At 34.2% G+C, this 23,099-nt stretch overlaps 1 protein-coding gene across 2 annotated transcripts in view; it reads right to left on the reverse strand.

Annotated features, from left to right (window-relative positions):
- Positions 1-23,099, reverse strand: part of SHTN1 (shootin 1) — a 106,043-nt gene that overhangs the window by 3,031 nt on the left and 79,913 nt on the right. The window contains exons 14-16 of one of the 2 annotated variants that reach the window (XM_031955926.1): positions 22,043-22,096; positions 17,384-17,504; positions 13,745-13,937 (exon numbers count right to left, since the gene is read on the reverse strand). In XM_031955926.1, coding sequence (XP_031811786.1) covers positions 13,745-13,937; positions 17,384-17,504; positions 22,043-22,096 — 368 coding nt within the window. The remainder of the gene's footprint in view (positions 1-13,744; positions 13,938-17,383; positions 17,505-22,042; positions 22,097-23,099) is intronic. The other variant, XM_031955927.1, reaches the window with a different exon arrangement.

Genomic DNA, 23,099 nt, shown 5'->3' on the forward strand with positions numbered 1-23,099 from the left:
TAACTCATCGAAAAAGGAAGCTACCATATGCTTATCTTCATATCTTCAAGTTACTTCTCAACCCACTAGATCTGTATATTTCCTGTATTAACTTTTTTACATGATGGATTTCAAAGTTGATTTGAGGATCTGTTCTGTACTACCGCACATATCAAATTTGCTTGTTATATTTCTATAACTTGGAAACTTGGATGACTAACTCTGTCCAAGACAGGTTTCCTGGTTGTTATCACCTTCATAATGCTAACTTTTCAATGAAAAAAATTTTTTTTAAATCAAGTCCCAGTGCTTAGACAATTGGCCTATTTTATGCATTTAACTACTAGGGAAGCTGCATACCAAAAATTTACTGTTGAGGTTTTACCTCCCATTTATGACCAGAAAGCAAAAAAGGCAATCCTATTGACTTTCTTGTACTTTTTTTTCCTCAAAAAATACCTTCACAGATGGTCTCTATTAATAAATGATATCTTAAGCTCTTAGAGCTTGAACTGAATGAGCTTTGGAGGACTCCATTTAGGTAGTAAAAAAAGTTTTGTTATGATGAGCTTTGGAAACCTCTTCCCCCCACCCCCACCCCCAAATTACTTCCCTTCACAAGGAAATTAATTGTGCTGTTTAAACTGTTATGAGGTGGTTTCTTTTTTTAATCATCCCAAACTAGCATGTTGGTTTGTCGTTCTTTGTTAGAATTACTAACAAATATAGAATGAATCATAGCTATTTATTACTATGTTTAAAGGTAGAATTTAATCTTTCAGTTACTAATGAATAGTTCATTTCCTTCAATTTATAGTTAAATTCTATCAATGAGATAGGAATTTGGAAAAAAAACTAGTGATGGCCAATCTAGAATGTTAGCCAAAGGAAAAGAGTGATTAGAGGAGTCTAGGATGAAAAGTTACTGATCTAACTAGTCCCAAATCTGCCATTAGCTAAGATTATAACCTTTCTGGGTCTGTTCATGTACCATGAATACATTACAGGGGTTCATTAGTAGCATTGTACTCTCTTTACCATGGGGTTTTAAAAAAATATGCCATTTCAAACTCTGGGAATCTCCCACAACATGGAATATTTATGGAGGCTTTCCACATATACCAATCTCAACATCTTGGCAGAATGTTGATTCAACTTGCTTCATTTGTTTGAAAGCCAAAACACTACTAGATGAGATCCTTAGATTCCATACTTTTCTATGCTATATACATATACACACATATATGTGTATGAATGTATCTTGAATACTGAACATATCTTAGAAAGTGATGGGGATGCTTTGACCACTTAAAAATTTCCCTAAGTGTTCTCTTGGCTCTACAACTAAGATGAATAGTGGTATAACGTTTAAAACATCTGGAATATTTCATGATAATTTTCCTGAAATCAACTTGGTTTATATATCCAATTCAGCAATGTGGCAATTTTGATAGATAATTTTTCCTCTGTCTGAAGTCCAAGATTGTTCCTGGGTAGGAAGGCAAGTTGTAATTTTTAAAGATGAATCACTACATTATTTGATTTTTCTTTTCTTTTAGCTTTTCCAAACTATCAGTATGGCTTCACCACTGAACTCCCCAATTCTGAGTCGGCTTAGCTGGTAGTCAAGACTTCCCTTTTGGAGTTTGGTCTTTGTTCATTTTAGAATGTTCCCTATCCTGCTCATATTTCTATCTCATGATAAAAGACTATACACTCTTTCTCTATGGAAAGAGTGATCATCAGAAACAGATGCTTCTACTGTTAAAGAAACAAAATTTGCTTTATTTTTTTCTGTAAAAAAGTCTGATAACAACACTACTTAGATAACTCCAAGTTTCATTGTCTTGTTCATGCCAAAAGCAGAAGTTCATGTGCTGCATAATAATTATTACATACTGTATCTGAGTTTCATTTTATCTTCTTTTATTAATCTTCTAAAGAAGATGAAAACAAGTAAAAAAACACAGTATTTGTGGGAATTCTCATCTATTATTACCTTATGTAATGCAAAATCTACTTGACCTAATTAGAGGAATGGGTGGTGAAATATAACATTAGCCTCACAGAGCTACAAAACTAGAAAGGGGCCTTATAGAGATGTACTAAATCAATACCTTCATTTTACAGATGAAAGCCTTAGGCCTAGTATCTTGGGCAAAGTCACACAGTAGGGAGGGTACTCACTCAGGTTCAATGCCCTCTCCATAAATTCATAAAATATTCAGAGTTGGAAGGATTCTTAATTCACCCTGCTCATTTAATAGATAAGGAAAATGAGGTTTAAGCTAGAAACAATGACTTGCCTAATAGATAATAAATGTTACAGCTGGCCTTGAATAGAAGCCTTCTGATTTTAAAGAAATTATTTTATTATTTGGTGCTATTCAATAAATCCAATTAATTTAGATACTTTTAATGGGTGATTTTAGGGGCTTGTGTTTAGAAAGTTTTATATGATAAAAAAAAACAAGTCCAATTGGTCTGACAATATATAACCCTCTCCAGGGTTGACATCATAGGTACATCCTGATGGACTATTAAGTAGGGACTATTTTTCTACAACAAGAAGACACAATATCATGCTGAATTTCAAAGGTGGTGTCATTTCCTGATAGGAAAGACTTGGCTTCAAAGGTATTGTTGCTGGAAGAATCATAACAAATGAAAATCATTTTGGCCTGGTGGAACTTTGGGGAATTGGTGAATTTCCCTGTTTGACAAAATTCAGCACTCTAGATTTTTAAAAGCACATCATTGTTTGTATTTATTGAAATTCCTTTCAAAATCAACTTTCTATGTTCCAATTATATTCAACAACATCCAAGCTAACGTTTCAGCTGCAATTCATATTAACTAATGCCCAAACAAGCCCTAATAGATATGGTTCTGAGCTCAATTGAAAACAATCAAAGCTCATGAAATGAAGGGGGGAAATGCTCATTTTATGCAAATTCTACATATCACTCAAGCTTAATTTTACTGATAATACAAGGTGGGACATTTTGAACATTACAGTGAATATAACTTTTAAGCAGTGAGAGTTATTTTATAAAATGCTACCTCTGAAAAGCTGATTGCCAAACAGTACAAAAACGGTCTCTGGAATAAATGCCAAGTTCATTTTTATTTCACTTCGAAGGGAACTATCTTTCAAATCTCAACAGCTGGACTATTTAACACAATCTGGTGAATCAAAGTATAGTTCTTCTCTGGGCTCGCAGTAGGACGTCTGCATTAGTGCATGGCAGTGGTCCAGCAAATGACAAACAGCCAGACAGTTTGAACTCTGTTTCATTTACAATAAAATGGCAATCATATTTACCACCTTCATGGACAGAAAACTGAAAGATTTAAATCTGTCTTTATAAAGTAGTTTACTAGAAAAACTCTAGAGAACACATCTATTTTATACTTTCCCAAGGTTTAAAACAACAACAAAAAAGAATGAGAGCCTAGAAATCCCTCTTACATATTTTATTCTGGTCCTTCACCCAGTTACTACAGCAGTTAGACAGCAATGCCGTGATGGCAGAGATGGCTGTATTGTCTCTTTTAGAAATCCTGCTTTTCAGGGCCTTTTAATACACTTGTAGAATCTCTCCGTGTTAAAATGTGACAAAAAAAAGTTTCAAGTAAAAGATAAAACTTTAATGAACAAAACATGAATGTGTCTGTGATTTTTTAAGAGCCTGTTTCAGATGAAAAGGAAAATTTAATTCTGCATTTTGGGCCCCTTTTTGTCTTCTGGGAGAGGGGAGAGAAATAATGTTCTTTAATTCTGAAAAAAAAAAAAACAGTTCAGCAGAAAAATTGAATAGTGACCATAGGTTAATATTTATATTACTTAAAAGTTTCATTTGTATTTATCCTGGAGATTATTCTTGGAAGATTTCATTTCTATAACACCTATGTGCCTTAAACATGACAAGGATGCCACAACTACTCAGCAGCATTATTTTTTAAGTGAATAAATGTACTGATATACTTCACAACTTTATAGTCTTTTAAAAAATGCACAGGATTAATCAACAGCAATGACCCCACTAATAATGCCTACTGCCAATTCTTTCCTTCTTAAAATAAAAAACACTTTTCTGATTGTGCCACAATTTAGCTAAACATAAAAATTTAGAGGTCTTAAAATACAGCTGAGCACAATTAATCATCCTCCAGCCAAGTCAATGCTGCTAATTGTTTGATATCAGTGATTATACTTTAGCTTTTTATCTGTAGTGTAAACAGTGGGTGCCTAATCAACATTTGCAGGGTTGAACTGGCTTTTAATGGTGACAAAGGTGCTGAAATCTATGTGACTTTGATTTCTACTTGTTTATAATACCTACATACAATAAGCCAAAGAAGAACAAGGTTTAAGATATTTTAATTTATCCAAAAGCTTGAAAAATTAGACAAGTAGGTTCAATCTGTACACCCTTACAAAACTATTATAGCTTAGTCATGTCACTCACTTTGAAAGTCTGAAAATCTAAGCATTGCTTATAAACAGGGACTTTAAAGGAACAAAGTCTCCCACATGCCTTATGTGGTATATTCTTTATAATCATACATATATTTGTCCCCCCAAAAAAGATCATCTTTCTCAAAATTTTTATGTTTTTGTTCTAAACTCCCAAAACAATCAGATTTTGTAACAATAGCTTTTTAGACTTATGCCATTAGTTTTTTTTTTTAAGTTTGCCCAAATGTTATGCCTTATCACTAAACTAAATAAACAAAAATTTAAAAAAAATTTACTTGCTCCTGTGAGCCTAAAATTACATTTTAGTTTTAGGAGGTCACATTTTTAATTGGTCATTTATTTATTCAATTGCTTGGTTAGTACTAGACCTGTGATTGCATTAGAAGAAAAATTCCTCATTCCCATCATGGACATTTCTCCACTGGTGCAGATTTTCATTTGCTCTGCAACTCAAAATAACCTTAGATTTGCCTCGTTAGTTATTTTTAGAAATTAAATTAATTTTGTTTTCTCTATGTTAAATATATCCAAAGTGCAGATTGAGATCTTGCAGAAACTGCTGAAATACCAAAGCAAAAGCAAATACCTTAGGATTTATCTTTGTGCTCAGTTCTCTATGCAGAAAGAAATAAGATATCCTATGCTAAGTCTCTGGCAATTACCAATGCTTTGAATAAGAAGTGAATGTTACACAGGACAAAATTAATTTGTTGAGGTATTTACATTTTTGGAATAACCAAGGAGCACTTTAAAACGCCAGTTTTTCACTATGTATATTTTTCACTACACATATGTCCATGACAATTGATGGGAGGGTGCTGTTAAGAACCCTTGTATGATTATTAAACAATCTTTCTAGGAGCACATAATAATTCTGTAACAAGAAAATATGTAGAAAGTGTGTGTGTGTGTGTGTGTGTATTCTGGAGGGTTAAGGTAGAGAGGAAGAGGTGGGGAATTGTGAAATTGGGGGTAGGGGAGAAAAAAGAATCTCAACTTCCAAGACATCCAGTTGTTCTCCTAATTTTGTTGTTAAAACTTAATTGCCCATGTACAAGCTGCACATGGAAAACCTTTGTAGTTGCATCTTGCTGAGGCAGGGTTGTTTCCTGCAGTGTGAGTAGACAATTCAGTGGTACTAAGATTACAGCAGAGAGGAGAGCAAATCCTTTAATTGTACCAGATCATCAGATTAGGCTGGACCTTCTCTGCAGCTCATTCTGCTAACCAAGTTGTCTACTGCCCAGAAACCAATGTTTACTAAGTACAGAGAAGGTGAACACACATAAAAAAAGAAAGAAGAGGAAGACCAAGCCTTAGTTTCATGGTGGCAGCAGCAGTGTGAAAGCATACATTTAAAAAAAAAAAAAAAAAGGTAAGTGTGCACCATAGGAGCCAGGAGAACCTCTTGGGTTTCCTGCTGAACAAAACATTACCTAGGGATTTCTTAAGAAATAGTTGTGTGTCCATCCAAATTAAATTCCAGCTGAGACAAATTTTTGGAGAGATAATTATATACTGAGTTTTCCTAAAACAGAGTTCAGACCCTTAATTTCTATTTGGTGGTTTTAATGACAACTTCAAACCAATGATTCAGTCATTTTCAACTTTTTAAAAAATTAGTATCATATGGGAAGTAATAAAGTTGAAAAATGTTAAAGGTCAAACAACTCAATCATCCTTTTTCTTACAAATATGAACGTAAACCAAATTCATTTTTTGGCTAATAGAAAAATTTTATTTGCGGGAACATCTAAAATTGTTTTTTATTCATTATTCTTTGGTTTATGAATAGGGGCCCAAATGAGATAATCTCAGAAAAATATGTAGGATATAGAAGACAGAAAGTCAAATACCTATAAGAATATCATCAATATGAAAAACTAGAAATAAAAAGTGACTTAAAAAAATGAAGATCAAAATCCTAATTATAACCATCTTTTTATCTTTCTGGGACAGAAAGTGATGCTTTCCTTCCATCCCATTTATCTAATTAATTAAAAAGGATATCTAGATCAAGTGGAAAAGCTTATAGCTAGACATCTGTCAGTTTGAGAAATATTTAGAAAACTTGCCCTGCATTTGAGGTTTAAGCCTCCATTCATAGGAATAGAGGCTGCATTCTTGTTAATTTAGGTAGACGGGAATTGAATTGGGCAGGCCTTCACTACAAAAAAACTCACAAAACCTTCACAACAACATTATGAAGTATATAATACAAGCACTTCTCCATTTTACAAATGAGGAAATCAAGAAACAGAGAGGCTAAACTATTTGCCTGAGGCCACACAGCCAGTTTGTGGCAAGGCAGTGACTTGAACCCAGGTCTTCTGATTCCAGCTGTGGTGTTCTTTACATCATAAAGGACTATTAGTATTCTCTAATAATCAGTCAGAAAAACAGTTAAACTTCTGAGTTGCCTTTTCCAGTTAATAATGTAAAAACAAAAAACACAACCCAATAATCTATGAGCCTTCATGTCTCACGAAGTTTATATGATACGAATCTTCCTGAAACAGATTTATAGGAAGAGTAAATAATGAAGCTCCAACTTCAATACAGTAAAAAGCCTGACCTGACCATATCTAAATGATACTACCTACAGAAAAGGCAAAAAAATTCCTATTCATCACCTACATGACTATAAAATTGATGTTCTTTGAAAAGACTGTAGTTTTCTGTTATCTAATACTGACCAAAAACATATTCTGCTTATTGTTAGAGATAGGTTATAATTTTTACTTTATTTGTTCATTCATTCATTTAATGATTTTCACTGGAGTAGGGAATGCCTGGTGAAGCCCTTTTCCTCTAGTAACATATTACCTGCACCTAACCTGCAACTTTTAGTCTTTCAGAAGAGGGGAGGGGGGACATAGTGAGCACGGAGACTTCCCGGAAGCCCATATAAACATTTTGTATCAGAAAAGAAACTTAAACTCAGGTCTTCCTGATTCCATGCTTTTCACTCTGAAAGTACATGGGGAAATCAGGATCCTCTTGGGAATTCCTGTCTTAGGTACCTGCTCTCCAGAAGTCTCTTTGGTGAAATTCTTGGTGATTCCCCATGAAAGACTAGGTTGGGAGAGAAAGACACAAATAAAGGGAGAGGAAAGAAGGCAGGAAAGAAGGAAGGAAGGAAGGAAGGAAGGGAAGAAGGGAGGGAAAGAGGAAAGGAGGAAAGAAGGGATGAAGAAAAATAGTCTTGACCTACAAGATAGAGATGTCCTGAAGTCACCCCAAAGAACAAAATGGTCATTAAGTAGCATAACTCTGGAAAAGCAGGGCTTCCTTTCATGGAACAGCCTCCAGGAGCTCACATTGCCAATACCACAAATATAAGTAAGTGAAAACTGATCTTTGTCTTTACAAAAATAAATGGACACTTTAAAAACTCTACTATGCCACAGTGCTGTAGAAACCACATAAATACCAAACAAATAAAACAATAATCAAAATAGTCAAAGGGTAAAAAGTTTAAACAATCCCTTGAAGAAACATAGGTAATTCAATTATCCCCCAGTGATGGATAATTCAAATCAACAAGTCTTTTTCTTTTGGCTTTGTGAGTAGAAACTCACTAATTCGGAATCTGTGATGATTCAAACAGAGGCTTGACCTTTATAGTATCAGCAGAAACAAAAAACTTCTGTGTGATGAATAGAAGGACAATTTCAAGAAATGTTTACTGTCTATTCAAGAAGACTGGAAGAAGTAGGACCCAGTGGAAAAAGGAGTGGATTTGGTATCAAATGGACCTTAGTTCAAATCCTGACCCTGACACTTCTACATAGGAAAATAGACAAATCATTTAATCTTTCAGGGTCTTGGTTTCCTCATCCATGAAGTGAGCTGGTTGAATTAGAAAATGTGCAAATGCCTTCCCCATCTAAAGGTATAATCCTAGATTATACCACCCTCATTTACTCTGGCTCTAGAATTTTTTACATACTTGAAAATAATCACAACTGGATTTCTATACAATTATTTTATTTTAGACTTTTCACTAATCCATTCTGGCCTTCTCCCAAGTAGTCTGAATTCCTGGGGTTTTGTGCCGAATTACTATTCGGTTTTGCTTTGTTTCCCTAGCAAGTTTACCTTCTAATTATATTTGCTCTAGGCCAGTCACAGAGAAGGAAAGAAAGAGATGAGGAAACCCAGGAGTGGGCTTTGAAAAAGGAAATGACTGTCCTGGAATAAAAAGCAGGCCTTCCCCACCCCTGGATCCATGAGTATTAAATGTGCAGTGGCCATAGAGTCATGTGGATGGAGAACTCAGAAATTGGAGTTCTTTTCTCTCTCTCCCAGAAGGAAGGGGATAGTTGTTAATTGTCCCATAGCATTATCTTTTAATGCTTAATAAGTTATTCCTATTCATCTCTGAGAAGAAACTGTTTCAGTATCTACCATCCTTCCTTCAGCTTATTTCTATAAATCTAATTTAATTCACTCCTGTTATAATTTAACCATATTTTCCCCTTTTATGTCTCCTGTGATGATGAAGAGAAAAACCCAAATTGTCATTCTGTATTCTTTTTACCAGTATAAGGAATAAGGAGACTATATATGTTAGGATCAAATGTCATAATAAAACATGGGAGCCCTTTTTTAAAAAAGCATGAAGTGATACATAAATAAAACACTTGAAGCTACCTTAATATTTATGACAGGCTTTTGATATAAATACTAATACCACTTTTAAGACAATATACTAGAGTAATGCTGGCTTTTTACTTTCCCTTTTTACTCTTAAAATTTTTTTTATCTTTTTTTGTGACTGAGTTACTAATTAGATTTTTCCATCTGTTGAAATCTTAATAGTGCTATCTCCTGATCCCCAAGTGTTGAAAAGAATCTTGTTCAAAAAAAAAAAAAAAGCTTATGAATTTTCTTTTTAGCCCTTCCTGTTTATATGTCTAATTGTCCCCTACATACAAATGACAAAACTATCTTGTTTTAGTTATGAAAACTAATCCTCTTGAATAAGCCTCACTACATTAGCTTATTCTCAGGTACAATATATTTTGGAAAGTAATAAAATGGCATTCCTTTTTTTAATAAAAGATTTAAACTATTTCTGAACATGGGTTGGTCTTCCCTGATTCCCTCAAATAGTTTGGAATAATATATTTTAGTGTAGCTATTCTAACTTCATAAAACTGATCTGCCTCTATCATATGATTATATTGGAACTGCACGCACCATATTTAAAGGAATATTTATAAAGAACTTGAAAACAGCAATATTCTTGATATTGTTTACATGCTCATAAGATCTTACACTAGAAGCAAAAAAGCAAATCTAAAAAAAAAATTTATGTTTAATGGATGAGGTAATATGTAATGTAAATGTTTTGCAAAAATAATTAAAATGATATTCATAAGTCTTGATCCCTAATATATGGCTGTATTTGCGCTGACAAGATGGTCATAATAGTGTTAATTAATTCAGTCTTGCAAGGAAATTCTGAAAATATTTTATCTCATCCCAACTGCTTTTGCAGATTCACAAGTTATAATGGTAGTGAAAAGAGGCAGCAGCTATAACAAGAACAATAGCCAGCATTAATGTAGCACTTTCAAGTTTGCAAAGTGCTTTATAGACATTATCTCATTTGATCCTCACAACAGCCTTGTAAGGTCAGGTACTATTATCAAGCCCCATTTTATAAATGAGAAAACTGAGGTTGAGAGTGGTTAAGTGACTTGCCCAGGCCCATACAATTAGCAACTATCTGAAGCAGGATATGAACTCTGATTTTCCAGATTCCAATTCCATCATTCTACATACTATGCCAGGTAGCTATCTCAGTTGTAAAATGAACATTAGGTTAAGTAATGACAGCATATTTTTAATTTATATTTTACTCTGTGGTTTACAAAGAATTTTTCTCACAACAATCCTATGAAGTAGTTTCTGCAATTATCATCATCCTATTTCCAACAGATAAGAAACCAGAAATAAAATAACTAGTCCTTAGTTACACAGCTGGTTAAGTAATGGAGCTGTGATTTGAACCCCAAACTCCAGATTTCCAGGTATAATGCCTCTTCCACTGTAATAGGATGATTCTATAACTTTAATAACAACAATCATGATGACAGTAATAGTGATAATGATAGTAATAAAAAAATCATCCTAGTTCTCTTTACACAGGACTTCTGAATTTGCAAAGGGTCTTACAAATATTATGTCATTCTCACAACAACCCTGCAGGTAGATGTTGTGTTATCCCCATTTTATAGTTGAGGCAGTCACATAGCTAGGAAGGGTCGAGATTGTTAAAAGATAAGCAGCTCGATTCTGGATTCATTAAGCTCTTCAAAACTGGGGGTTTTCTCTTTCCTATAATGTTACTAATAGCCAGAAGACAAAGACAGTGAATACTGTTACAGAATCACAGACTGAGGGCAGGAAATCTTGATCCTTTTATTGTAAAGGCCTGCAGAAGCAGCTTTAAGGATTTGGATGAAATTCTACCAAGGCAAGGACATCTCCAGCAAGTCTTCATCAATAATCCCTTCTTTTTGCTAATGGTTTGTCTCTCAGCAAAGTAGCATCCAGGGAAGGGGAATCCAATAACTTCCTATCTCAGAATTCCACTAATCAAGGGCTTTGTGTCTCAAGAATTATAACAATCTACAGTTTACTCAGAAGACCTCTTAACAAAAACTGATAACACATGGTAAATAACAATAACTTATAATGACTATTCTTTACAAAGTTTCCCAAATGCACATTTCCACAACAACTTTACAAGTCAAGTAATACAAATGTTATTATGCCCATTTTACAGATGGGGATACTGAGGTTTAGAGAGGTATATATAGGTCCTGAAGTATGTCTGAACCCAAGTCTGCCAGCTGTGGGCTTCTCTGTCCAGAATTGCTAGTGCCAACTCCAAAATTAAGTGATAGTCTGCAGACAACAGAAATAAATTTCAAGTGTAGACAATTGACCTCAAATACTCTGTCAAACTTTATGTCTCAAGACAAGAGAAACATCTTAATTTGGAGTGAAGAAAGCAGATGAAAAGATTCAAGAGTTGTAATGAAACTCAGATTATTCAGTCCAAGCCTTCCTGTTATTGAAGAGGATGATGAGTATTGGAGAGGCTGGGATTTGTTCAAGGTCATACAAAAAGTGAAGAGACGGAATATGAATCCAAGCCAGGTCCTAATTCATGAACAAGACTTTCTAGGCATATAACTTAAAAAAGAGACCAGAAAGTCTAGTGGCAAAACTAGAATTCATGAAGTGCTACTTATAAACCCTGCAGTTTCACATTTCAGTCTTCTGTCACTGTTAGGTTAAACTTCATTTAGTTACAAAGGGACCAGATTGTACACAAATGGATGAATTCTATCGGTTTGGGAAGTAAATAATTACCATGTTTAAAAAAAAAATCCCTGGACTTGTTTAAGTAGTGTGATTGTACTTAAGAAATGGGTTTTTCAGGATGGTGCTGTTGTTCATTAATTGAATGTCAATATGAAAAATATGTGCCATTTAGTCATTTCAGCTAAAGAATGTCAAGAACTAAATAATCAAGCATTAGGTTACAAAGTTGAAAAGTTAACACAGCAATACAGTGTTTGTATTAGTGCTTTAAGTAGGTAAATTAAATTGAAATGTGTCTCTTAGGCAGTCATTGAACAGGCAAGATGAGAAATAAATTGAGCTTCACATATGCCTTTAAAGCATCTAACAACGGTGTCTGTCAACCCACAGATCCTTTTCACTGTCAATTCACCACACATTCTGCAGACCGTGGGCCTGCAATTATTTCATTTCCTTTCTTGGAAATGTAATTTCCACTTACTTTTGTTGAATAAAAGGCAGACAAAAGGTGGAAGGAGTTGCAGTATTTTCTGATTAAGATTATCTATGTAATATGGTAGAAGGGAAAAAAAATCTATACACACACACATACACATGCGCGCGCACACACACACACACACACACACACACACTTTGAAGCATTTGTCAGAAATTAACTTGTCTCAACCCAGTGGCTTTTGTGTCTGGATATTGGTTCTACTGCAGCCAGATTGTTGATGCCAAATTAGGTATTAAACAAATTTAAACAGAAAGATGAAAGGTGAGTATGGATCATCTTTCTGTCTAAATGATTCCAGTCAAAAGGATAGGAAACATTCCTGGAGGAAAAAAGAAATGTGCTTTTGAAAACAAAATGAAATTAGCTAAAACCATAAGTCAGCAAAGAAAGTCTTTCATTTTGAAAAAGAATTGGGGGGGAGGAGGAGACAAGGAGGTACAGAAAGGTTAACAATGGCAATAAGAGAATGTAGCAGTGGGAAAAAAAATACCATTTGGTAAAAATAGACCCAAATTGAATTTCCAGTTCATTTGTCCAGGATTCACCCTTTGAACTAAGTAAGACAGCCTGAAGTACAAAAAGAGGGCCCTTTCTCTCCTGGTGGAACAGGAAATCAGAGGTTTAATTAACCATGATTACAATATTCTGCTGATCTGATTTGTCTCACCTACTTCCTTTTCTTTAAGTGACAAACCAGATGACATCCTGGCAAGAGAACTGAAGCAAAACTGTAGACTAATTTCGAAAAGAGGCTGGCATTGTTAGAAAACAAAATGATCCTCTACCGGATCTGTTGGAAACATAGACTTTTGTAGCAGGATTAACTCCTTGATGCTGACAGTGGCACTTTGAAGATCCAGGTCTGTTGAACCACATCTCTTTACTAACCTATTTTCCCTCTTGGGATAGTTCAATATTCCCTGCTAATAAATCTTTTCTAATGGTTAGAAAATGAGAATATGAAAATAGATATTTTTAAACAGATCTCTGGGACATCTGTCTACTGTCTTCTTGTGCTTGTCAAGCACTGACTTAAGAGGTGAAACCTTGAAATATGTAAATCTTGAAAAAAATATTAAATCCCACATAACTTAGGACAAGCTAAGCTGTTTCTTCATTCAGTATTTTCAAGATCAAATTTTAATAGAGAAGAAACTGGTTACTATTCAATTTAGGGAAAAAGGAATTCAGGGAAAGTAACTGGAAGATGAAGTTTCCATCATTCTTGAAGGAATTCAATAGAATTTTATTGTCTATAATAGGAATATGACTTCAAATGAAGAAAGAAGAGATGCTAAAGGAAGCAACTGTTTAATTTCAAGGACTTATTAACTATCTAGAGAATTTTCCAGAAAGGAAAAAAAAAATCACAAAGAATAATTAAGTTAGTAATCACAAATTCTGCTACATACTACATAAAAAAGTGCATCATTACTTACTGAAATGTAACCTTGGAACTTGTGCTTCCTTCCAGTTTATGAGGCCCTCCACCTGGCTCAGGTGTTTTGGGGGCCGGGCTGTTGAATTCTGCCTCCAGAGTTTTCTTGTTCAATGCAGTTTTTGTTACACTGGATACAGAACCCAACACTGGCATGGATTTGGACTCTGAAGTGGCTAATATCCCCGTTGGACCTTAAAACCAAACACATACCTACAGTTTAACGATTATGGGTTATGCCTGTGTAGAGGGTATTGAAAAATAGTTTAAATGAAAATGCTTAGACCTGGCCAAATTGGATGTGCTGCATACAGAACAGCTGAAATCTCAAAGACATTCTGAAAAACATTCCTTTTGGAAATCTGTTCTACTTCTATGGTTCTGTTGCTTTTAAAGTGTGCAGAGGGAACAAGTATAGGACTTCTGTATTGTCCTTTGGAAGTTCACCTGGTCATTTCCCTGACCAGAGTCTATGGCTGCTCTAGGAGGATAAAAACTCTGTTATAAAGCCCTGGTTTACTAGCAACCCTCCTTGAAGCAACTCTTTATCCTTCAAAAAGTTAATTCTTCACATAACACCGCTCCTCATTTTTAATGGAAAAGGGAAAAGATTTTTTTTAAAAGGTTCATAAGGCTTCTCTAATATAAAATAGCTTTTATAAAATATTTCATTTTCAATGTGAATGAGAAGTGGATTTATTTCCTCTTAACATAGAGAAAATGGGTGGAGAAATTAAGAGATAAATTAAGAGGCCTAGACTTTTCTGATCTCTAGCAAGGTATTCAAAGACTATAGAATAAGATTTAAGTTCTCTAGCTATTATAATTATTAATACTGCATGAATCATTAGTATCAATATTTATTATGCATCAATAAATAGCTTCATGTTAAAATCTGTTATCCTCTGATTTTCTTCATAGCAGGAATTTATCATTTGTTTGTTTCTGCTCCTGAAAACTTTTAAAATCCCCAGAAAGGCCAGATTCATGTCACAAGAATATGGACAAACACTAGCATAGTAGAAAAGACTACCCTTTTCTAGTTTGCCTAAAGATAAAGAGATAGAGAGGGTGGAAGTCAATTAGGTGAGGTAATTAAACATCCTGATTTTCCTTTGCACTTCATGTTGTGGGCATGAAAATAAAGAGATGGCATTAAGGTCAATAAAAGAGTGAATATAGCTGTAAGGAGATTGCCTTAAACCACCTAATCTGCATTTCTCCTTTCCTCAATTCTGAATACACTAGTTCCTGCTGCTCATTCTGTAACTGAAGCCTTATTAAGGAGAAGGGGGAGTAGGCGAGCCCTTGCTTTTCCTACATCTAAAAAGAAATAAAGAAAAATACATAATGGTTAAGTTGGACTTTTCTTCATCCTGTATAAGCTTCCCAATGTTTTTTGAGAGGCACTTGCTGCTCTTTAAAAGACCAATTTTGTAGACCAAATTACTAGGTAAAATGTGGGAATGACAATTAGAGCCATATGAAGTGTTTTAAAGGAAAATACATTTTAACAGGCCACTGGAGGAGACCAGCTGCAACTTAGGATTTGGGTTCTACTAGCCTCAACCCTGCTCCCAGACACTCGGTGTATTTCTCATTATAATCTTCCTATTTTCTGCCTGTCACCTTACATTTGAATACATCTATACTTCTTCTATAAGCTTTTGTGTGCAGATAACACGCTGTACATAGTGATATCCACTTTGTTCTCATTACAGACAAACACACCTGTCAAGACATAATCTTAATAAGTTCCTCCAATTGCTTCTAGAAGATGGAGGGAATTCAGAGTCCTTTTTCCTTCTAATTCTCACCATGACTATAAATTTGCTCCTGACATTCTCTACACAATTAAAAATAAATTTCATAGCTACAAAGCTGACTGTGATCTGAGAGATGATCCAGTCCAATCTATTAATATAATAAAGAAAAAAACAAAACAAAACAGAAATTCAGAGAGGCAATCGATTTGTCCAAGGTTACACAGTAATAGGTTATACAGTAATAGTGCTGGAATATAGACTGAACTCTTCTGACACCAAATCTGGTGTTAAAGTCACTGTACCAAGTGGTCTTTTATTCTTTCCTCTGTATTTAAATCTCTTCATTAGCACAATGGAAAACTTTTCATTTCTATTGAAAAACAACTTATTGAGAAGCATTTTCTTTCTGACACCTCTTCTACTTACTGCTTTTAGAGGGTGATCTTCTGTTTGTCTACATAAGGATGGGAAAATGTGGACAGCAAGGAACCTTGCTAACAGTTTTGCTAATAGTTTGTTTGAGTCACAATCACACTGAGAAACAGGAATCTAGTTTTATTTCATTTCAGGTTTCAAAGATACTTTTAGGAAGGGAGTAATTAAAAGTTTTTGGAATTTGAACAATATTCAAGGGCATTTAGTTAGTATGGGGGGAAAAGAAAAGGCAATAAAATAAAACTGACTGAAAGCATAACAGTAAATTAGGCAAAATCTAAGATGAAAATCTCAAAGGTGAAAGAGTAGAGTAGAGAGCTCAACAACTTCTCCATTAGCTGGCAGAAGAGACTCAGATGCGCTTTTTTTTTTCCCCCAAGTATAAAACACTCTCTTTCAGTGACTGATCAAATATCAAAATCTTAAGTATTTCCCTATATTTTAGGGAATGTTTAAGTCCATTAAATTTAGCTTCTTTTAAGAAAATCATTAGCAGCAGTAAAATTGGTAATGTAATCCAATGGGAATCACTTTTATCATAAGAGAAATAGGTTTCTTTCCCTCTCTGATCACCTCTTCCTCTTGGTTACTCTTCTCTGGGTTAAAATCCAAAGACTTTGCAAAAGGTGGAGGGTAATTTCTTATGTGGCAAAAACAAAATCTTAAAGGCTGCTTCAAAGTCTTTAAGAACTGAGGTTTTCTTTTTTCCTTTCATTCTAGACCTCAAAAACCATCTATTCTAATATCCTGATTTTACAGATCAGGATATTACAGATCAGGAAACTGAGGCTTACTTGCTCAAAGGCACACTATAATTCCACTAATCAGCAAAATTCAAATGCCTTTAAACTATGACCTGAATTAAAAGACTTTAATTGATGTAAAATGGTTATATAGTTTTTGCAGTGAGCTACATAGAAATACAAAGTATTTTTATATCTGGGTTTGTTGAATCATCATAGTGTAGTGGGAAATGTATAGAATCAAATGTCTTAGATTCAGAGGAATCCTGTTCTGTTACTTATCAGTCATGTGACATTGGTCACACCAATGATTTCCCCAATTTTCTGCTCTTTCTTTATAAAATAAAGGTAATAAAACTTACTACTAAGTCAAGATTATTTTGAAGATAAACATGAAAATATATGTAAATTTCTATATAAATCTAAGTCATTACTAGTAGTGACATTAATCATAGAAAGTTGAAGCTAGCATAGATTTTAGATATTGCCTAATCCAACTGACCCAGAGGGAGAGGGAGAAATGACTCACTTCTCTGGGTCTTAACTTCCTCATGTGTCCATCCGATACTTCTCACTCACATTAGAAAATTTGCTCAATAATTAAGAAGAGATTTTTTTCATACTTAAAGAACTAATTTAAAGACAGATACTATAGAAATTGAAGAGTAGGACTGTGAAGAATTCAAACCAGCTTACTACTGCTATCTGGCTCTGTTGTCACCTTTCTGCGCCGTAAAATTCTTTCTAACTCAGTTTCACTGTTTTCAGTATCAAGAGATTTTAAGTTTCTTGAACTAGCAGATGTGTTAAGTGTCTCCTAAAGTAAAAACAAAACAAAACAAACAAAAGATTAATGTCTTAATACAACACAGACAAATTTATAAATTCAAACAACAAAATCATTACCAGAATTTGAATGGAATTTAGAAACAAAACACAAATATCTATTACAGAACCAAAAGAGAACAAAAAAGTGGTTTGAATTCCGTAGAACACTGTGAGATCTCTTTTACCTATGACCTTTTTAGGAAGTTAAAAGATGCTATTGAAGATGTAGATGGTAAGTTTCATATGGAAAGAAGACAATAACTGTAATTCTTTATGAACTACTTCCTGCATGAAGTTCAAAAATGGAAAAGTTCTGTACATCAATGATCCAATTTCTGATGTTTGTGGAGTCAATGTGGAAGAGAACAAATGTGATGAACTCACCTTAGAGAGAAGCACATCTTGACATGGCAGCCATGTGTCAAGGAACCCAAATCCTGTGGTACTTGGAAAAAAACTGTAGCTGATCCTTCAAATACAATGACTTTTGATTCATTGATTTGCTGCTCAAAGCAAGTAGAATTATTGCCAAAAGAGGTCTATCATAACCTCAAGCTGGCTCCCAGAAGAGTGGGTGCATCAAATGCACCATGATTCAGAATTAGAAAATGAAGCAATCTAGCTCTTTGGGAGTAGGGATGGGGTGGGGGAAGAGGGTGTTAGGGGATGAAGGAAAGAAAGAAGGTGGTCTTCATTCCATTTTTCTTAATGGAGTTAAGTAGATTATATCCAAAGCCCAAAAGATTCTAGAAGAAGTAGAAGGCACAAAAGTTGTCCTTCCCACTATCCATGCTTACTATAGCTTTAAGAAAGATAGAGGGGACCTGGTAACTCTAAGTTCTTTTGATCTAACTCCTCTGTGGTGAAATTTCTGAATGGAGATGAATGAAAACATCTCCACAAACAGACATTATACGTGTACGCGCACGCGCACGCACACACACACACACACACACAATCACTACTATTTTTCTTTACATTTATATATAAGAATATACCCTCCAAGATGTCAAATATTAAAAACTACCAACCCATTTTATTTTTCATGAGATGCTCAGTGATTTTATCTTACCTGTATTACAGGTAAGACTTTTAAAAGCACAATACTGATTTGATTATAGGGAATGATAGATCTGGCATCATTTATGTACCCAAATGATCATTCTTTATCACTTAAAATTTCTTGTGCTAGAGTTTGAATGAGGTTACTGTCTTCATTGATTATCATGACATCAGTCTAGCCTTTATTAACCCTGAATCTTGTGCTTCCCACTTCCAATCCCAGTTTTTATTAAGCATCTTCATTGAATAGACCATTTTGCTTAAAATTATATCCCCAGAAATTAGCCATATGGACCTAAACATACTAAGTGATTAATAAATACTCACTCATTCCCTTCCTCTCTCCTTTTCTTCCTTCTCTCTCTCTCTCACACACATACATACACACCGCTTTATATCACCCACAAGTGTGGTAAGAATGCTACCTCTATTTTTATCCAAGTCACTGGTTTTTGTCTGGATCACAGAAACACTCTCTCACCTTCATTCTTTTTTTAAATTGAATTACCCCCACAAAATTCAAGGCGTGAGAATTTAATTTCCTAGTAGATTCCAGATCTCTCAAAGCCAAGATCTCTTCCTTCATCAAAATGCTAATACATTTGGTTTAACTAAGGACTAAAAAGTAACAATACTAAATGAAAGAGGTGTCACTGTATAATTCACATTTGTACTTGGGAAGCAAATTTTTGATCTATTACTCATTTTCAATACTAGACAATTAATAATATTAATAAATATTTGTTGACTTGACTTGCAATTGAAGGCTCACAAAGTTAATAGAGCCAACGTCAAACTTAAAGATAAACTAATTTAATTCTTTCACTCAATAGATCATAAGTTATACTCTCTGAAAATGTTACTCAACAGGAAAAAAAACCAAACTCCTAATGTTTAACAGAGTAGAATGGCTTTCAAAATTCTTACAATTTATGACAAGTTCAGTGACAACAAACATAACTTTAAAAAGTAGAGGAACTGAATTTGAGAAAATGGTCTAACTTCATAATTTACAAAATAATTTGTTCTATGTTTCATTTAGAATAGAACTAGGTTCCTTAAGTTCTCTCAAATGTACCCTTGACAATAATCTATGACCTGACTATGTGCAGTAGGCTTGAATGTCACTGTGCTTTTCACAACTAAGGACTCTGCATTCAGCACAGAAACCTCTAGGACATCTTTCATCTGATGAGCCGAACTATGCCTTTCCCTTTTGCCCTACACTGTTCAAGGATTTTTAATGATCATCTTGGCCCTAAAGGATAAGACACTATTGGGCTTCAATATGTACTGCTTCTCCTTTCCAGGAAAGCTCTGCATCTTTTTTATCTTTTTCTTTTTTAAAGGAATTTAAAGAGCTGAAAGAACATAAAATGTGTTTGCAAAGCACTAGCATCAATAAAGTTAGGCATCAGGTTAAAAAAAAAAAGCAGTTTCTAGTCACATTTTATGAGAGCAGTCATTTCATAATAGTAGAAGATGTACCTGAGACCAACTAGCAGCAGAGCATATAAAATTTGGTGAATCCAATATTTCCTGAATCTACATACCAAACATTCGTGGGGAGGTTGGGGGGGGGGGGGGGGAAGGGTTCTTTAAATTAGTAAAGTGGTTCATCTTCTGAACATAAAAAATGAATCCTCAATATAGATATTGGAAGGTAAAAGAAAATGCTAGTTTTCATAAGAGCACATTTTTTGTTTGAATGGTTTGCCTGTTCTACATTTTACTGAAATTCTAAAAACTGGACATTGGAGGATATAAGACTTATTTTATATATAATTCTACCTCAAAAAGATACAAAGTTCTTACCATTAGAAAGAAGTTAACTTTGTTTTCCAGAATTATTGGGAAATGGAAGTTATTAGAGTTGCCATATATCCCTAAGAGGTCTGATTGAGATTTATTTTTTAATTTAAAATATGATATTTTAAAACTACATTAAATATATCATTAATCTTTGATAATTCAGAAGGTTCTTTAGGATCTTATATTGTCTGACATTTTTTATTAATATCAATAATTATTACACAGTAAACAATAATAATTCACATTCCTCTAGGGCTGAAAAGTTTCAAAGGTACTTTCCCACAACAACCTTGTGAGACAAGTAAGTGCTGCTATTATCCCCATTTTACAGAAGAAAAATCTAAAGGTTTGAGGAGATGATATATGATCTAACTTGCAGAAGATCATACATTGGTCAAGTGCTAGAGCAAGGATTTGAACCTGTCTCCAGACTTCAAGCTCCAGCATTCTTTCCATTTCATCTTACTAGGACAAGTAGAAATCCTGGCTTATAGAAAGTTCTTGTTAGTAGAACAACAAATAGAGAGTTTTCTGCATAAGAGTCCTCTTAGATAACCATATTTATTGTACAACAGCTTAAATTTGCTATTCTGTAGGTTGACTGAACCACCCCTGTTAACCAATGATATGCATCACTTCAGAGCTAATCCTACTCACCTAAAACTAAAGCAAATAATTGAGCTATTTTGCTTTTTAAGTCTACAATTTAAAGACAGACTTAATGAAAATAATTTTGTTTACGACAATTATGTGGATGTCTGCATGAAATGCATAATTAGCACAGTAACAACAAACACAGGAGTATTTAGTCCTGCACCTCCCGCCCCCATGTTAGTTGACATACTGTGCATAATAACTGGTATTGAGAATAGAATCCTTGTATCCTAAACACTTTCCAAGCAATGAGTTTGCTACAGAAAACTCGATGATTGTTCAAGCTAGTGTAACATTCATTTATAAATTCAGTGATGGCTCACAGACATTACTAAACTATAGAATAGAGAACAATGACTAAAGATAAGGACATTAAGCAACTTTAAAAATATCTTTGAATTTCTTTTGGAGGATAAATTCAATTGTTTACAAATTAATATTTTAATGTATAATTTGTCATCAAAGGTTTAAAAGAAAAATACAAATGAGAATGGATGGTACTAAATCTATTAATTAGTAGTTCCAACAAATTTGGGGTATGCTCAAATTTCCACATGAACATCAGAATTTTCTTCTCATACACTAAGCAAACTTCTATCTCTCTAAAGAGTCCTAATGTATTTCTATTAACTAACAAGCATGACATTTGTAACATATGGGCCAACATTTTATCTTCAAATTGGAACTTGAGGGTAGAAAAAGAAAGAATAGGAAACAATTATTTTGGCAATTTAGTACGAGTATAAAAAGTGATTAGGGCTAACTCTCAAATGGAAATTACAAATGTGTTATTTGATATGTTATTAACACCTGTGAAAAAGAAAGGGAAAATAAATATGGAACAAAGCAAATAATCAGAGAAAGAAACATGGCCTCAAAAAAAGGTCTCAAATATATCAAATGTAATTATTCAGAAAAAAAATCAGCTTTATAAGAACACTTTCCTCTAATCCTCCACTAAATGAAAGTGAATGAAGATAAGCTAAGGTTTGTTCTTACCAGTATTCCTTTTAGTTCATTCACTGCACTTTCTGAGCCTTTTGAAGATTCTGGCTATAATTAAATGGGGAAAGGGGTGGGGAGGAGACAGAAACAGCAGGTGTATTATTCTGAATTTAAAACTATTAAGCCACAGAAATATACATTTGTCAAAAGGTGCTATGGGTTATACTGGCAACATACATGAATTGCATCATTTTGTTAGGGCCATTTCTTAGGATAAGAAAAAAATAAAATTAGAAATGTTAGTGTTCCCATGGAACAGTTAAATGGCAAATTAAAAATCAATTGTTTAAAGCAGTGTGAACTACCCAATCCAAGTCAAAGTTACACTTCCTCTGTAACTTGGAGAGTAACCCAAGACACTGAGAGATGTGACCTTGACTTGACCTTGTGACCCAGCCAGTTTGTATGAGTTCGACTTGAAATCCAGGTTTTCCTGACTCCAAAGCTTCTCCTCTCTGTTCACCACACTATGTTTCCATGCAAACTCAAGATAATGGACTTGGGAATGTATAATTTGACTTTGTATTTAATTTGATTAACATCACTGTGCAAAGAAGTATATTAAATAATAACTTTCAAACATTTCTTCTAGGTCTTCTCAGGGCTGTTTTCAACACACTTTCTCATTTTAATTACTGATGCCTCTTGTCAAGAAGAATGGGAAGCATCTATACTGAAGAAGCAGCAAGCAAAAGGACAGAAAACTCATTCTCTATCTTTTTTTTTTTTTTTTTTTTTTGATCTAGCTGGACAATTATCTACCCCAGATTATCACTGAATGCCATCTCTTTTCCCTATGAAGGGACGGTGGGCAGAGAGATTCAGAAACAGAATGGTCAATGCTGGAAGGATCTTTCAAAATCTAGTCCCTCTTTTCCTCCTGATTTTATAAACAAAAACTGAAACTTTGAACATGTTAAGATAGTTTTTCAATGTTATGTAGCTAGAAAGCTGAACAGTAGGAACTAGAATTGAATTTTACTAACTCCCAGCACGATTCTTTCCACTATACTAGAATGGAGTGAAAAAGAATGTGAAGATGAGTGGATCC

The sequence above is a fragment of the Sarcophilus harrisii genome, chromosome 2, assembly GCF_902635505.1.
Source record: "Sarcophilus harrisii chromosome 2, mSarHar1.11, whole genome shotgun sequence".
In the NCBI taxonomy this organism is placed as follows: domain Eukaryota; kingdom Metazoa; phylum Chordata; class Mammalia; order Dasyuromorphia; family Dasyuridae; genus Sarcophilus; species Sarcophilus harrisii.